The following is an 18,073-nucleotide window of genomic DNA, read 5'->3' as shown; positions in this document are numbered from 1 at the left end:
TGGTTCGAAGATTTACCTTTGTATCTATGCCAAATTTTTTATTTACCAATAAATAGAGAAAGCTTCATAGTTAATAACAGCATTTGGTCGATTTCGAGGACATAGAAGCACTTGCGTCACTGCTCACTCAAGAAGTTCCAATGTAATGTATTCCAATGGGGGACGCCAGGCGGTTCAAGACCTTGCTTCTCACGAAAGAATTTGAACGACCATAACAATATGAACATCCAGCAAGGTGGAAGACTGGAAGCCAACAAGATAAAAGGATAAAGGTGATACTAACACATAGATGCAAACAATGGTCAATTGATAAATTTAGCAGTATTTCAATGCGGGTGTTACTGAGCATGGTACTAAATGCTAACACTGTCCATGACAAAAATATCTCAACCTTCAAGCTCTGTCTATATTGGGAATACAAAATTTTCTATAGAAACTATAGTAAAGGATCAAATTGGTTGCCATAGATCACGGCTGATACTCCAAATCACCACTAAATCATGACTTTCAGCTTGCAGAAGCAGATGGGGCTGTTGCTGGCTTCGCATCCTCAGCTTTCTCATGTTCTTTGTTGAGCATCTGAAAAACCAGAAACCATAGATAAATATCATTCTATCTACCACAGTGCCAGAGTTTTAATCCAGTCCTAAGGCATCATACTACCATCACATATTCACATTCAAAACTTGTGCTTTTATCCCACCTTGTGGCCTTGTGGGGGTTACAGGAGTTCAAAGTACAATAAATTGTTGCATAGCCTCTTAAAATCCAATCTAAAGTGGCATATTCGAATCGGTTAAGAAGCACAGAGATGCATAAAGTGACTAATCCCCAACTCAGATTGTCTGAAGTATGGTGAGGAGGGAGGGGGTTAACAAGATGAATAATCTCAAAGTTCAACTAAAAAAAAGGGCGCTGTGACCGTAATTCTGCATGGGGTGATAGTTCATGCCCATGTACAGGAATGATCATTAATCCAACTGGTTGTTGGACCAACTAATCTATTCCAGTGAAAAGGAACCTTAACAGGTAGAGAAAGATTCCTACAGGATGTTACCCAAGCACAGCTCACAGAGAACCAAACGAGGAGGGAGATAATAAAGGGGGATCTTAGACCACAAAACCAATTTCAAATTATGTGCTGCTGCTACTTTATGCTTCTGGTCAACAGAACAGGGAAGAGGATTTACAAAGGGTATGTTACCTTGTTATTGATCAAGTTGTGGAGGGCAATGACACTACGAATGAGAGAAGAAAGATATATAACCAACATCATGTCATTTGTTTTTACTGCAAAAGAGAAATTAATATACATCAGAAAGCCAAATTTAGTCAGAAGAGCCACCTAAAACAAGATATTTTCAGTTGTGTACCTGCAAATCCCTTGACTAATTCGGCCACATTTAGATTTGGAAGCAGATTGAACACGTCCTGCAATACAGGTAAACCAAGGAAACATAAAGTCACTATCTTATGATTATATATAATACAAACAAAACAATGCTGAAAGTTACTAGTGAGAACAAAAAACCACATGCAGTAGCCATAAAAGAAAGCGGCAACCTACAAATAAGTCACAAAAAGAAAGTGTACCTGCAAATGGTAAAGTATCTCATGATTTAGAGGAAGCTTTTCATCAATCACAAGATCTAGATAACTGCGAATTTCTCGTAACCGTGCATCCAAACCCTTTAGAGCAGTAATTTTTCCAGTAACCTACAGATAAAATAATGGTAAATGTTTTCTTCAAATTCATTAAATCCAGATATGCGTTTAGCATCAATATAGATTCAGTTCTAAAGTTTTTCTCTTTCTCTGAAAGTTAAATTGATCTCAACCTCTGAAAAAGTAAAAAAATCAGATGGCGAAATATAAAGCATAAAGAAGTACCTCATTTGCAAGTGTGCTGATGGTTGTATCCTTCACATCCCTTAATAAGTGTTCCACTCCTGTTTATAATTTGAAAAGTTACAACACTTGCTATACTAATGTTTAAACAAACAATTAAAGGAATAAAAATATTATCATCTTGCAAGTTCCTCCTATTACATACCGATTTCCTCAACCTCATGAGCAGCAATTTCAGAGGGCACATGAACAAAAATCTTCTGGCTCTTTTGAGTCGCATTCTGTAATCATTATCAAGTTCAACTTAGCTAAACTGGAGACTCTATAGAATAGAAATCTAATAATAATAACTCTTCTCCTCAACATCTAATCAGATTAGTAGCCAAAACAGAACATGTAAGCCTATGGTCTGAGGTTACCTCTTTAACTTCTTCGACATCATAGTATGCTTTGGTGGGTATTCCCAGCTCCTTTGGCTGGACGTCAATAATGACCAATACAGGATTTGGGGCATAGCTACATATGATAAAGAACGTGATTTAAGAAAAGGTAAACACAACAATCATGTATTACAAGCTTTCGGACGGTATATACAATTTATCATTCATCAATTGATCTAAAAGACAAACAATGATGGTCAAAGATTGTAAAAATGTGCAAAACTCATCAGCCAAGTATTGAATAGAATCGCATATGGACGGACAGGTAGTAAACAGAGGAAAAAAAATGCACAGGCTGGACAATGCACAATGCAGCTACATGCACAGAGTACCGATTTAGGGCATAACTACATTCATAAAGAACGGGATTTCAGAAAAAAGTAAGCACAACAATTATGTATGACAAGCTTTCCAATAGCATATACTATTCATTCATGATCTAAATGAGATACCACAAGGGTGTTTCATACTTTCCATCAAAAATTGTTATGCTGTGCAAACATTATCAGCTATGCATTGAATAGAGTCACATAGAAACAAAAGCAAATGTAGGACAGTGCAGCTACATGCACAATATAGCAATTTACGTAACCTTACTTGTGGAATAAGCTGTGAACATCAAGATCATTCTCTCGTAGTTTCGGCCCCGTACTATACCAACCTACGACGTGCTCCTTTGCTGAAATTCAACAGACATTCATATGCAGAGATTACTAAAAAGTAACAACTCACAGAAGGGAGAACTGGCAAGAATTAGGAAAAAAGCATCCGTATTTACACAAGAAGTTGAAGAGTAATTACCATTGATTCTCTTGAACATAGAGTACATTGCTTCATGGTAGTTGTGGTCAAGAAACCAAATGCTAGGGTCTTTATCATCTTCTTCAAAAGGCACTGAACATTACAATAATGTCAAAAGATATATCAAGGGCATCCTAAAGACCAAGAATTTTAGTAACTTCAAACTCAATTTCCAACTACTACATTGGCCACCTACTTGTGCAAACCCTAGCCATCAGATCACTCATCCGGAAAACCACAATTCTAATTCGAATCATGAAGTTACTGTAATTTTAGACTCCAACAAACCCTAGAATTCCAAAACCTCAAATGCTATAACTGAATCAACAAATTGGGGGATCCAAGACTAACAAGAAATTGAGGAACTGGGAGATTGGCGGACCTGCGTAGCTGTTGGAGACGTCGACGACGCCTTTGTAAGTGCTTCCGAGCAGGACTCCGACGACTCGTTTGCGAGTGTCCTTGGCGACTCGGTTGTAGTTGTCGACGATGCTGAGTAGCACCAGCGGGTGAACTATCACCTTCTCGATCGACCTCGCCGATATTTGCTGCGTCTTGATGACGTCCATGGCGATCTGAGCTCCGGTGACACTCTCGGATCTTTGTCTAAAACCCCCAAGAGAGAGAGGGAGAGAGATGGTAAAACCCCCAGGAGCTGCAAAATTACCGTCGGATTTTGATCAACAGGAGTCGGCGTACCGCGCAGTGTTTTATCGTGCGCGACACCGCAGCTGAACATTTTATATTTTGCTTTTTTTTGCTTTTTGGCTAAATTAGGCTGGAATAGAGTTTTGGGTGGGTCGAACTAGATTATCCATGACCTCAAACAGCTATGTTTATCCTCAACTATCACATAATTAGTGAGTCAGATGAACATTTACTTCATAGAATGTTTTCTCTTCGAGTGAGCTATTCTGTAACCTGACTTTGAAGTTGATTATGTTTTGATTAGTTTGATTCTAGAGAAAATGGTGTTGGTTATCGGTTTATCGATATGCTTTATCGATTATCCATCAGGTTAAGTCACTCTTAGTAGTTAGCTTGACTAATCAATCATATAATGGCATAAGTTTTTTGAGGCGTAGCTTTGCCGTAATTAATGTGACAAAAGTGTCAAAAATTGTTTAGGAGAAAATTTGTGTTATTATGTTTTACATGTACCTTTAGTCACAAAATCTAAAACTTTCACCAGTATATATTACATAAATCAGCTTAAAATTAACATGCCCTATATGATATCATTTTCAAATTTGGATTTTCTTGTTGACACAACCATTCGACAACCATTCGACATGATTTTAAATTTCTAATCAATAACAAGTCAAATAATAGCCAATACTTCATCCATATATATGTAAGATATAAACCATAATTTATTAGGTTTCCTTTCCTTTACCATACTTTCTCTATTGGCTGGAGGATTGCATCGAAGATTTAAAGACGATCCAGTCGTAACCAATAATTAACCAGTTCCTCATGATTAGAAATGAAATACTATTAATTTGATAAAAAAGAAATACAAGGCAAAAGGAAATGATACGCATGGAATTATTTCAACATACATATAATTATTAGATAAAGAACTCAACAATTATGCCATCAGTTGCCCGGTGCTGGAAGAATCATCCACGGACCTCGATTTACTGCAAATGTGATGCGAAGAGATCACGACAAGAAACAACACCAGATTAGCAGCACTCAATGTTGCCAAGGTTCAGTAGTAATTGTCCAAACGACTCGTGTTTAGAGTGTTTCCGAACCAACTAGTCCCTCCATTTGCAGCTGTTACGTCCCCCACTAGATAAACCAACAACAAACCGAATATAATTAATTCCGACTCCACTAAGAGCCTGAGCTAAGAACGTACTCCACGTACTTGCGTTTTGATTCTTTGGTTGTCTCGTCGTCATTGGGTTCGAGGGCCAACTCATTAGTGAAGAAATCAGTAGATGTTCTTCTGATCTGAAATCGCTTCAGACAACCCGAGGAGAAGAAACCGTAGAAGCAACCAAAACATGGTCATGGGAATGATTTCCTTGGGTTCGTCAATCACATCCTGGCTTGTAACCAAGCCTAGTCTCCGGGTCTCAACTTTTGCGGCTGTGATACAACTTAGAATTGCAAATATCATCGAGAATGCAATCCCCAATTTTGGATGAAGACCACAATTTAGTGGTCTTTCCTTCTTGTAAGAATGTTGGAATATTGGAAGGATAATTATTGGAACCCGCAAGCTCCCGACATAATGATTCATGTCCACGGCTTGTTCGATGAAGAAAGTGTTTCCGAGAATAGGATGCTTATGGAATCTTTTTTCTTAAAAACAGTCGCACCAAGGCTCCATCTGCTCTAGGTTGCGGTCGGTATGAACCTGAATTAATCAGGAAGAGAATAAGTGATACCACGATGAATATGCTGGGATCCCAAACCTGAATGACCAAAGGTTTATATAACCAATTGGGCCACCAGTGAAACTAAAGGGACAAATAGCATTAGCACAAACCCTAAAACAGCCTCACAGTAGAAGCCTGCCCTTTTGTTCCCCTCAGCACCATCTAATTCTGGCGACGTTGTCAACGGCTCTGATTCTGATGGTGAATGAAGTCAATGCATATGTCAATCCACCACCCCTCAGTCATGGCCTCATGGGTGATATGGGGTTAAATACTTTTCAACAGGGTTCTTTACCTTTTTTTTTTAGTAAAAATTGCCCAAACAATGTCCCACCTTTCAGCTATTCTAAACTTGCGTACAACAATTTTAAAAAATATCAGATTGGTATCTTGAGTAAACTTTCGTACTCCTTCTATGTCTGAATTGGGGCATGGATTAGGTTTCTTGAGCAAAACTGGTCTGGGACTGCTGAGTAGGCACAAAAGCAGGTTGTGACTCTTGCTGCTGCTAGAAATGCTATGCACTGTGCTGCACAGTCTGAGCTTCTGCTTCTTGCATATGCACAGGTTCCTCCTACTGCACACTCTGAGCTTATGGGGACCGCATATGCACAGGTTCCTCATGCTGCACATTCTTTGGATCTTGTTCCTGCACATTAACCTGCTCCTCCTGCTGGACATTATTTCCTTCCTGATATCCCAATATATAACATCACTATCAACACAATCACAACAACAATCCAAATGCACATAAATTCAATTCAAGTCTGACCATATCCTCAAACCATACCTAATTCCTTGTTCGGCAGGTCCTCTTATTGTGGCCATTTTTCTTGCAGATTGAGCAACTGACCTAGGAATAATACACCTTAGGTAACTTGGTTGCACCAGGAGGTGGAGCTACCTCACCTACAATTATTTAGAGGCAATGTGGCAGAGTTAGTTACATGGACAGAATGACTAAAAATTGACATAAAATGAAACTAGATAAGTGATTGGGTAACCTGGTTCTTTGTTCCTAGACATTTTAGGCCTCCTAGGCTGCCTCCTATACAGAGGAGGTGCAATTGGCCTATGAATCTTCTCCCACTCAACCATTCCAGCAATGGGAAACAGAATTGGCTCATATGCTTTGAGATAAACATCCTTGATAAAATAATCATGAACAAAATCATCAAGGGACCTTCCCAGAGAGAAAATGGCAGCTACTGCATGGCCACAAGGTATCCCAGAGACATCCCATCTTATGCAAGTGCAGGTCTTACACCGCATACTTGAATCTCAAACCTCCAAGCACTTGATTGCACAGCTCTGTATTCAATACTCCACTATACTGCCTTCTTGATGGTCTTTTCCACTCTTGGCCCCACTTTACACCTCCATCTACTCCCAAATTGCCTCTTATTTGTCATCCTCACTATTGTTTGTGTTCTAACTTCCTCCAAACAGCTCAGGATTGGCTTCTTCCTTGCTTGGAGAATGCTCTTGTTGAAGCTCTCATTGTGGTTATTCAGAGCAAGTCACACTTGAATTTGTGATCAAAGTGTGACTTTGACCAGTGGATTGCTGGTCTATCCATGCACCATTTCCATGCTGTGATTGAGCTCTTATTCAGGTCCTCTATTGCTTCTGTGAATGTGTTTAGGATACATCTCCTAGCAACTGCCCACAATTTTTGCTTTAACTCCAAACCTACAAGCAAGTAGTGAAACAGTTAAAATCAACCATGTATTGCATTTAAACCAATTTAGGTAGTGATAAAGGCAAACCTTTGTGTCCATCATTTTTAGAGTTGTTATGTAGATGTCTCACACAATGCCTGTGTGAAGCATCTAGAAACAACTCATTTATTGCTTGCTCAAGTCCCTTTTGTTTATCACTCATGAAGCTGTAATGGCTTGAATGGTTTTATTCCAGGTCCTCCACCAAGTCCAACTCTGCCTCCACCACAGCCCATGAAATGAGGTAAATTCCATTATTTCTATCTACCCCAACTGCTGATAGCAATTGCCCCTTGTGCACCCCGTTCAGGTGACAGCCATCCAACCCTATAATCGGCCTACATCCTTCCCTCCACCCCTTCTTTAAAGCAACCAAGCAAATGTATATCCTCTTGAACCTTGTGACTTCCCCTTCTAATTCTATATGAATCCACACTGATGTCCCAGGATTCCTTTTCTTCAGTTTATGAGCATGGCTCTCCAGCATGTTGTATTAGTCTTCATGGCCCCCTTGAGCCAACTTCATTGCCTTGACCTTGGCTCTATAACACATTTGGTAGTCACCTTCCATGCCAATTGGTCCTTGTTGATTGCATTCTGCATGCCTTCTCTGGTCCAATTTGGATAAGTCATGAAGAAATCAAAATACTCCTCTGCTATAAAGGGTGCATGCATATGATACACTTTCTTCCCAATACTGCTAGAGCTGTGCTCAATTTGAATGCTTCTAAACCAGATGGTTGGATTTGACTTTTCTATTGTAGAAGCATAGATCCTCCAAGGACACTTCAGAGATGTTACACACTTGGCACAGACCTTGTTAAAGCCACAAGTACATAATTATTAGAGTCAGCAGTAACATTTTAATCACAATTTCAGTAAAAGTAAAAATGTAACCAAGTTACAAAAAAAACAAACAAACAAACAAACAAACAAACCTTGTGTTTTGAATTGGTGGGAAACTTGATCTCCTTATTTGTTAACACTACATGCTTCCTAATGGCTGACTTGAAATCCTTGGAGCTAGAAAATTCCATACCCAATTCAAAACTTGGGTTTCTCATATCTTCCTTACCATTGAACTGTCTCCACCCACTCCATCTTCTCCTACACTTGATAGAAAATCTCCCTCTGTCCTCACCATCCTCATCAGAAGAACCATGGAGGCTCCTTAAACCATCTGATTCACTTTGAACCTCTTCTGATATATGACCATCAAATCCCATGTCATCCCACTCATTCACCCTGCTGGGATCTCCATCCACATTGTGATTAAAATCAACATCATCATCCTCAGAATTCAGATCATAATCTGAATCCACAATCCCTTCAAAGTTTAGGGTTTAGGGAGTCATCTGAGTTAGTGGAGCTCTCAGTAGATACCTCTCTATCTACATTTTGTCTTGAGCTCTCTCTTCCAGCTCTAGTTGAGCACCTTCTTTCCATGGGTTTCTTTGGCTTAGTCTTCTTTTTCTGAGGTGCTGGATCATCATGTTCTTCAACTGGCCTCTTACCCTTGTCAACTTGTCTCTTTCTTTCCCTTGCATATTCAACTTCAGCCCTATCTCTGTGTGCCCCATTATCTTCACTTGCTGGTTCCTCAGGCCCTTCTCTTATATGTATATCCTCAGGCCCATGTCCCATCTCACTGTGCTCAGGCCCATGTCCCATATGCTCATTATCTGGCATTCTGGCCTAATGCCCATTTGTTCATTCTCTGGCCTATCAACCCCGTCATCCAAAATCACAACCTCAGGCACAAATCTTGGATCCCAATCTTCCACACTCAACTCATCATCCCCATCAGAAATGAGTTCTCCCTCTTCAATATCATCAATCCACTAGTCCAAGAACCTAGTGTGATCTATATTCTCTGGATAAACATCTAGCTCGTCAGCCCTAAACACCCTTCTTTGTGCTTCACAGACTATGTACAACTCCAACAACCTTTGACTCTCGATCAGGCACAAACTTACACATATCCAAAGAATCTTTATCATTGGTTATAGGGAGAAAGCCACTCACAAGTTCACTACCTGGAATCCTAAACCAGAATTGCATTGGGGGGGCTTCATACCTAATGTCATAAGCCTAGTATATCAACCCAGTCATAGAGACCTTGTCTGGGTCTACTTCATCCACAAACAAGAACTCCCCCCACTATAATGCCTATTACACCCCCTCTCACTGTGAAACCTACCTCCATGCCAAATTTTCATTGTGAACACATTTGGATCTGCATCAACAAAATCAGCAACCAAGTTTAATAAATATTGTCTGAATTAAACACATTTTTTTTAGAACAGTTAATCCACATTACAAACCCCATTTTTGCAGACCCATTAAACCCTATTTTGAAGCCCTAAACCCTATTGTACTCTAGTTATGACTATCACCAACCAAGCAATAAAAACCCTAAACCGGAACACCCCCAAATCTATTGGGATTTTAATTCTTCACCAACCAGTCCCAGTCCTTAAACCCAATTCATTTATTCATCCCACCCGTTAAATTCCGACAACAAACACACACATAAATAGAAAATTGCAGATGATGATAATGTAACGTCCCGAACCTAAATTTACCAGTTTACGAGTCTTTCGATGGGTAAACGACAATTACATTTAATTTTTTGCTCCGTTTTGACATTTTAAGGGGCCCTAAAAGTTGACTTTTTTTTCGGATCAGATTTTAAGAAAATTTTCTTCATGAAAGTTGTAGAGGACATTAAACCGAGCGCGTGCACATGTGGTACGTAAAGATCGGAGTTCGTATGCCAAAGTTATGGCTTAAAATGTGAAATTATTGTTCATGATAACTTTCTATATATATCAGAAGTTACTGTGGTAGGTTTCCCCCCGACTCTCTCTCCTCTCCCTCTTCCCCTGCGTCGCCCTCCCTTCTTCTTTTTCCGATTTCTTCACCGTCCGGCGTCTGATCGACATGATTCCAATTGGTCGTGGACCGTCTCTTCCTCCTCTAATCCCGGCAATCATTGTTACTGTAGCAGTTCGCTTCTCCGGAAAAATTCTCCTTTTTTCAATCATTCCAGAGGTGAAATTGGCCCTATTAGGAGCACATCGAGCCACTGATCGTTTTCTATGAAGGCTTCTAGCTGAAATTTCCACGTTTGGTAGGAGAATTTAAAGGATTTCCAAATTGGTGGGTTTGGAAATTTCTGGATTTGTGTTCATCGACAAAATTGGAGCAGTTCAAGGTATTTTCTCACTTGGTCACAGTTGTGAAAATTTCTTAGAATGTTGAGATGATTCTGTGGTTGAAATTTGGTGGCCGGAGGAGGAGTTGGCTGCATCATGAGCAGTATCATACGTGAACAGTGCGGTGCGTGAACAGTAGTGCATTTGAACAGTAATTTAAATTCTATTTTTTTTAGCTAGTTAAATCCTATAATTTTTGTAGAGGTTGAATATGTGAATTTGGTTGGAATGGGAGAAGTTTTTAATTGATTATGAATTTCTGGGAATTTAGGATTTCGATTATCGATTTACGAGAATCCAACCGTCGGATATCTCTTGGTTTTGACTTGGAACCTTTAAGATAACGAATTGGTATTAAATGTAAAATTTGGGTTGAATCAGAGAAGAAGTGGAGAGATGATTTATGAGGATTTGATTTTGAGAATCGTATTTGATTGTTGAATAGTTATTCACGGAAAATAATTGTGTACATGGCGACGTACCGAGCTATTGCTCGACAAAGGAACTCATATGCATGGTCGCCTATACAATACTGTGAATGGACATTTATTTTAAATTAAATGTGCATGCAGTATATTATTATTTTCCGATTAAGGTTTAATTTATTATTTGAATTATTGAGTATTATGATTTTATGAGCTTGATTTCTTAGGATTTATTATGCTCTATGAGTTACGGGATTTTTAGTGGATTTCCTTCCCGAGGGCTTTCAATAGATTTTTCAAGCTATTTATTTATGAGTTATTGAGTTGGGAAATGATTTTCGGGAAGTGACTGATTCAGAAAATATTATGAGAATTATTGATTTCGAATATAAGTTTTTATGAAGATATACGAGTACGAAGGATTTAGCAAATATTTGAGCATGATTGAATTATCGAGATTTATTGAGCTTTGATCTCCGCACTTATCAGCCTTGAGTTAGATTGAGATTTCTTTCCGAAAGTATTTATTGATTTTAGGGCTGGGATTTTCAAACCGAAAACCGGAAGAACCGAACCGAAATGGCCGGTTCGGTGCGGTTCGGTGCGGTTCTTGGCTGTCAAAATCAGTTTATTTTCATAACCGAACCATTTTGTAAGTTTTCGGTTCGGTTTCGGTTCTTAGTTCCCGAAGAGTGTCTGGAACCGATATCCATTGCTGCCGGTCTTACTCCTTCCCCATAAAGCCACTTTCCACTACCCAAACCCTTATTCTGTCTTTTTTTTATAATAAAATACAAACCTCACCCTTCTCTTTCCCATTTCTCTCTGTCTCTCGGTCGTCCACCACCTCATTTTCTCTTTCTTTATTCTTTCTCTTTGTCTGTTCTTCTTTCTCTTTCCTTTTCTCTTTCTTTATTCTTTCTCTGTTCTTCTTTCTCTTTCCTTTTCTCTTTCTTTATTTCCTTTCTTTTCTTTATTCTCTCCTTTTCTCTTTCTCTATTCTTTCTCTTTCTCTGTTCTGTCTCTTTCTCTTTCTCTATATTCTCGATTGTACCAGACTACTGGAGTCATATTTCATCAATTTGAATCGATCTTCTCTTCTTCTTCTTCATAACTACTGGTATGAGATTTCTCCAGATCTATTGCAGCCATATTCTTCTTCTCCTCCTCTTCTCCCCCTCCTCCAGTTTTGCTGTGTTCTTTAGTGGAGAAACTGAGAAAATTGCAGAACATAGATTTCTCCAGATCTATTGCAGCCATATTCTTCTTCTCCTCCTCTTCTCCTCCTCCTCCAGTTTTGCTGTGTTCTTTAGTGGAGAAATTGAGAAAATTGCAAAACATAACGTGGCTGGGAAGCTGAGAAACTGGATAGGTTTGCTGCTGTTTTGCTGTGTGTACAGGAACCGGTTACAAGCCGTAACCGAACCGTTCCAAGTCGGTTCCGGCAAAAAAATGTAGCAACACCGAACCGGAAAAACATCATCGGTTCCGGTTTCGGTTCCGGTAAAAAAATTGAAAAACAGAACCGAGGCCAGCCCTAATTGATTTACAGAGTATTTGATTTATACTTTCGAGGATTTATTGAGATACTGAGATTTGAGTTAGCGAGATAATCCTGAGTTATGTTTTTTGTGAATTTTTAATGTTTTATTGAAGTAATAGCGAGTTTCTTTCTGAAAGCAAGTAACTGAAAGAGGTTGTTTCTAGTTTATTGAGGAGGCTATTAAGTTTATTGAGGAGGCTATCTTCGGCGCATGCGTATATTACCTAGTTGGCAGTCCCTTCTAGGTAATAGTCTGGTTGGCAGTCCTTTCCAGACTACATTCCTGTTGGCAGTCCCTTCCGATGAGTCACCTGGTTGGCAGTCCCTTCCAGATGACATGAGGTAGTTAGTTGGCAGTCCCTTCTAACTACATGTGGCTAGTTGACAGTCCCTTCTACCCACCGCCTCCTATTCCGGTTGGCAGTCCCTTCCGATGCTTCATCTGGTTGGCAGTCCATTCCAGATGACATGAGGTAGTTAGTTGGCAATCCCTTCTAACTACCTGTGGCTAGTTGGCAGTCTCTTCTACCCACCGCCTCCTATTTCGGTTGGCAGTCCCTTCTGATGCGTCATGTAGGTGGCAATCCCTCCTAGATGGCATGAGATGACTAGACATCAGTCCTTTCTAGTCATCAAACGAGCCTCATGAAAAGGATGTTTTTATAAGGATTGAGGATGAGATTTTAAGAGATTTCAAGATGTTCTATTTTACGTGATTGAGATTTCAGTAAAGAGGATGATTAAGAGTGTTTTCAAGATTTTTACTGCATGCGAGGTTTTAGAGAATAACTTGGGAAGACATTAAGTTTTACTTATTCATTCGAAATTACTTATTTTTCGTCCACTCACTCTAACGGTTTTTAAATGTTTTCCCCTTGGCCCTTCGGTTTTAAATGCCCAGTTTGCAGGCCAGTTTAGCTTGAGGTCGAGCGTACATGGGGTTGAGGCATAGCTGTCATAACTTCCGCATTATAAAAGTATCGGTCCTTTATCTTGTATTTTATTCTCTTGTACGCCTGTACATTAGATTGCTCTGACAACCCAGGATGTTGATATTCTTAAGTGCAGAATTGTTTGTGAAATGGGAGACATTGTGATACGGGGAGCAGGGTGGCTCCAGAAGAATAAGGGTGGATTATTTTAGAAGTGTAAATGTTTTTCTACAGGTTTTTGGGTAGTTCACTTTTAGAGGGAGTTCAGCCAAAATTTTGGTATAATTTCTTCTAAGGTGGGCCCCGCAGGGCCACTTTGGATTTCAAGGTGAAATCCGGGGCGGGTCCTGTCAGACAAGAATTAAAACGCCATAAAACCATAACTCCAGACAAAACCCTTGAAAGACAACAAAAGCGAAACTTTCTACCCCAAGTTTCACACTATTCTATAAAACCATTTTTGCAGACCCATTAAACCCTATTTTGAAGCCCTAAACCCTATTGTACTCTAGTTATGACTGTCACCAACCAAACAATAAAAACCCTAAACTGGAACACCCCCAAATCTATTGGGATTTTAATTCTTCACCAACCAGTCCCAGTCCTTAAACCCAATTCATTTATTCATCCCACCCACTAAATTCTGACAACAAACACACACATAAATAGAAAATTGCAGATGATGACAAGAATAAAAAAAGCCATAAAACCCTAACTCCAGACAAAACCCTTGAAAGCCAACAAAAGCGAAACTTTCTACCCCAAGTTTCACACTATTCTATAAAATCATTTTTGCAGACCCATTAAACCCTATTTTGAAGCCCTAAACCCTATTGTACTCTAGTTATGACTGTCACCAACCAAACAATAAAAACCCTAAACCGAAACACCCCCAAATCTATTAGGATTTTAATTCTTCACCAACCAGTCCCAGTCCTTAAACCCAATTCATTTATTCATCCCACCCACTAAATTCCGACAACAAACACACACATAAATAGAAAATTGCAGATGATGACAAGAATAAAAAAGCCATAAAACCCTAACTCCAGACAAAACCCTTGAAAGCCAACAAAAGCGAAACTTTCTACCCCAAGTTTCACACTATTCTATTCCCCCCCCCTTTACTGGGTTAATGGCGCAAAACAAAAAAGGGATAGGGGACCATTTTACTTGAATAATGTGGTGCCTCTCTTGCCACGCGAAAGGGATCGATCTCCACTTTTGGGCCATTGCGAATCTTACGGATCAGTACTAAGAGAATCTCGGTCAATTTAGGATCTGGTTTAGAGAGAGAGAGAGGGAAACACCATTTCTGATTTCAATTTCAATTTGGGGAAGGGGGAATAACGGGATAGGGTTAGATGGTTACAGACATTAGGCTGAATAGACGAGATTACCCTTCCACATTTGAATTTTGGATGGCACCGTAACAGTGTCTCACCTTTCAGTCATTTTCCCTTCTTTTTAATCAGTGGGGGATATGAGCCTGAATAAAACAAGACAGAAACATTGTGGAAGGTTTTCTGATATTACTTCCTTACAAAACTGAATACAAGCTTTTTCCTATATATACACAAAGAAAAGAAAAAAGAAACATAAAGGCTTTCCCTTCATTTAAGGGACAACCCAACCATAACTATCTAAACAATTCTAATAACTCAGGTAAGATATTAACAGTAAAACTGTAAAAGAATTATCTTATATCAGTGAACAGAAACAACCATACTGCAACTATACTTCCATTAGAGCTGGTCGGTCGTACCGTCGTATAGATGTTTTATTTTTTAATTTTTTGTTTGTTTGTTTGGGGAACTTCTAATTAATTAGAGATGTCATCCATGATTGTGAGATTATCTTACAAATTATTGCTACTTGCTATCGATCTATTCCAGTAAGGAAACGGTCTTATAAGCTCCAAGTTTGGGGCATTTTCGTCCACCCTCAGAATTTGTTGCAACGGGAAAACATGCAGCAACAGAACTGCAGCCATAGAGTTTCAACCCCAAGCCCGTGGTTGCAAGTGCCGGGTCAGTTGTGCTGCACTGGCCAGCACTCATTTTGCAAACCTCATATTGGTTTCTGCAACTTTTGAATTTTGATGCCAACTCCGGTGTTCATCTATGATGTAAAATAAATTGGATTTTTTTATTTTTCAGAATCTTTCTGAACTAAAAAGTGAATTTAATAAATAAATTTTCGCAATGACGTGGTCATCGAGAGTCTGAGAGAGGCTGATAGGCAAGGTTTTGGAGGCTTGGCATCTAAGAAAAAGTTTAGAAATTCCACTACATTTTGGGTTCATAATATGTAGTTTTGAAGGATATTGCCAGATCTACTAAAATTGAAATATTGTGGGGGTTTGTCTATGATTCATCAATATACCAATACCATATTGATTCAGAGGTAGTATCTTCATGCATTGGTAGACTAATTTAATTGAGACTACTCTACTTCTATATTGATCAAATTACTATCTTTGTATTAAACTATATTTACTTGATATATCGGATCGGTACATTGATGTACCAGAGAATTTTCCAGTTAGCTGTGCATTACAATTGACAAAAACATTTATGGAACAACTGGGATACAAGGCTTGACATTGACTAATGAGGATATGATTTGTAAGATCGATCTAATGCATTGACAGTGTCAACACTATAATTTTTTGCTTTGAAATTTTCTGTGAGTTTTTCATGGGTGCTTATAATAATAATGTACTTTCCCTAAAAGAAAATGGACGAACCAGTCTATTAGCTTGCCATTAAGCTCTCTCTTAATCTCTCTGAATTAGTCATTTTCTCTTGAAGTGTCGACTATAAATATATAGACGGGGGCAGGTGTCTATATCCCTTGTGTAGCTTTAATATTTCGTTAGAGACACAATTCATATTCTGCTAGATCGATCGAAAGAGAGAGATCGGATCAAGATGTGCGACGAGTGTGCCATGGATGACTGTATCGTAAATTTGATGTGCGGCTGTATCATAGAATACGTTGCTCGTGCCATATGGGGACTTATTGTGAACTGGTGAGTTTATCAATACATTACTTATTTGAACAAGTTAACTGATAATGCAAAATATATGCAGAAATGCCAAAAGGAATGTTTTAGAATTCTGGATATTGGTGAATAGAACAAAACATGTTATTCTGAAGTCATAGCTAACTGTGTGCTCTGTATTTGTGCATTGTGTATCTTCAGCGTTTGGCTCGCTGCTGCTGCGGTAGCTGCGGCGGCCTCATCAGTGATAGACCATATAGCGAACAATTTTCCTGATATAGATTGTAATTTTGTGTATCGGGTATATTAACAATGTGCTTTGTATTTATGCATTGTGTATCTTCAGCGTTTGGCTCGCTGCTGCTGCGGCTGCCTCATTAGTGATAGACCATATAGCGGACACTTTTCCTGATAAAGATTGTAATTTGGTATATCGGATATATTATGCCGGCTTTACCAATATCATATCATTTTAATGAACAAATAGATTTACGAATTAAGTGTATGTATTGCATGCTGGCCCTGCCATTCTGCCAATTGATATCAGTTTTACGCAATAAAACTAGCACCGGAATCACAAAGCTATCTACGGAAGAAAAGTAAGTCAAGTATTGCAAAAGTTATAGATCATAGTAAGTAATATCGTTACAACACAAATGAATTAGTGCGCGTGAGGAAATTAAAAGACCTCTTTAACCTTCAAATCAACATCATAGAAATGGAAAGATGGTGAGAGAAGTTATAACTTATAATTATTGACAAGATCCAATCCATGGCGTATGAGACATGACGTATTACCTTCAACGACAGCCATATAGCGCGTATAGTTGTGTGTGAGATAATGGAGATGGAACTATGGCTTTTATTTCATAAAACTTTATAAAACATGACTTAATTTACTCTCAAGTGGATATATACTACTACAACTTGAGTAGTTGAGTCCTTGACTATATCGTTCTCCCACAATTGCTCTGTCAGCTAGCATTGACTTGCAGACACAAAATGGCATGTATACATAATTGTTGGAATAAAGTAATTCTGCCCAAAATAAGTTGGCATGTATATGTTAACATTCTCTATAGAAAATACGGTATTTTTTTCAGATGATAGGATATGTTCGTTTTCTGTGTGTAAAGAGCAGGATTCAATGGAGGCGGTGGAGGTGATTTCCGCTGTTGGAAAAGGCCAGCTTCCAGTTGGGGAGGTGATTACCTCAACTACTGTGGAAAGTGCGGCGACTTTATCTTCTGCATGAGTGGAAGAAATCGGCAAACAGCAAGTGACTTCATAGGTAGTTTTATTTGAATTCGGAATTTGTTTATTGTTTGTTTTGTGCTTCATATTTAAAAGGTGGGTGTGCTAGGGGTGTGCTTAGAAGTACACTTCTTTTCGATGTGTTTGTTTGGTGTACTCTGTGTAATAGCTTTTTTTTTATAGCCCTATGGGCAGGCTATTATTGTACTGCTTATCGAAATGCTTAATGAGATTGACATCTTCAACTCAAAAAACTACTAAAATAATTATTTATAAATTATATATTAAACTGGTTCACGGTGTTCATTAATGATCAAATGACTTAAATAATCATCAATTTGATGCAAAGATAATCTTGAAAGAATGATTCAAAAATTTAATTAAACAGATCCATTTAAAATATTACATTATAAGATGAGAAGAGGGACAGCGTTGAAAAATGAATGAAACGCGACTAGCTAGGCGCAGGAACTTAACATGGATGTTAAAAA

General features: G+C 38.7%; 1 protein-coding gene and 1 long non-coding RNA gene across 2 annotated transcripts; one reads left to right on the top strand and one right to left on the bottom strand.

Annotated features, from left to right (window-relative positions):
- Window positions 1-286: 286 nt before the first annotated feature.
- LOC112193012 (26S proteasome non-ATPase regulatory subunit 7 homolog A) lies at window positions 287-3,808 on the bottom strand. The gene is made up of 10 exons (XM_024333011.2): window positions 3,472-3,808; window positions 3,090-3,182; window positions 2,886-2,967; window positions 2,268-2,364; window positions 2,054-2,129; window positions 1,891-1,949; window positions 1,594-1,716; window positions 1,374-1,431; window positions 1,205-1,290; window positions 287-579 (listed from the first exon to the last, which is right to left on the bottom strand). The coding sequence occupies exons 1-10, from the start codon at window positions 3,656-3,658 to the stop codon at window positions 508-510; spliced, it is 933 nt and encodes a 310-aa protein (XP_024188779.1). The 5' UTR covers window positions 3,659-3,808; the 3' UTR covers window positions 287-507.
- Window positions 3,809-11,827: 8,019 nt separating this feature from the next.
- On the top strand, window positions 11,828-12,360 carry LOC121052339. Its single transcript, XR_005808746.1, has 2 exons — window positions 11,828-11,966; window positions 12,247-12,360. It is a non-coding gene; the product is annotated as an uncharacterized LOC121052339 (long non-coding RNA).
- Window positions 12,361-18,073: the final 5,713 nt, after the last annotated feature.

This window comes from Rosa chinensis, chromosome 3 (assembly GCF_002994745.2).
Source record: "Rosa chinensis cultivar Old Blush chromosome 3, RchiOBHm-V2, whole genome shotgun sequence".
NCBI classification, from domain to species: domain Eukaryota; kingdom Viridiplantae; phylum Streptophyta; class Magnoliopsida; order Rosales; family Rosaceae; genus Rosa; species Rosa chinensis.
This window is presented reverse-complemented; position numbering and strand designations above follow the sequence as displayed.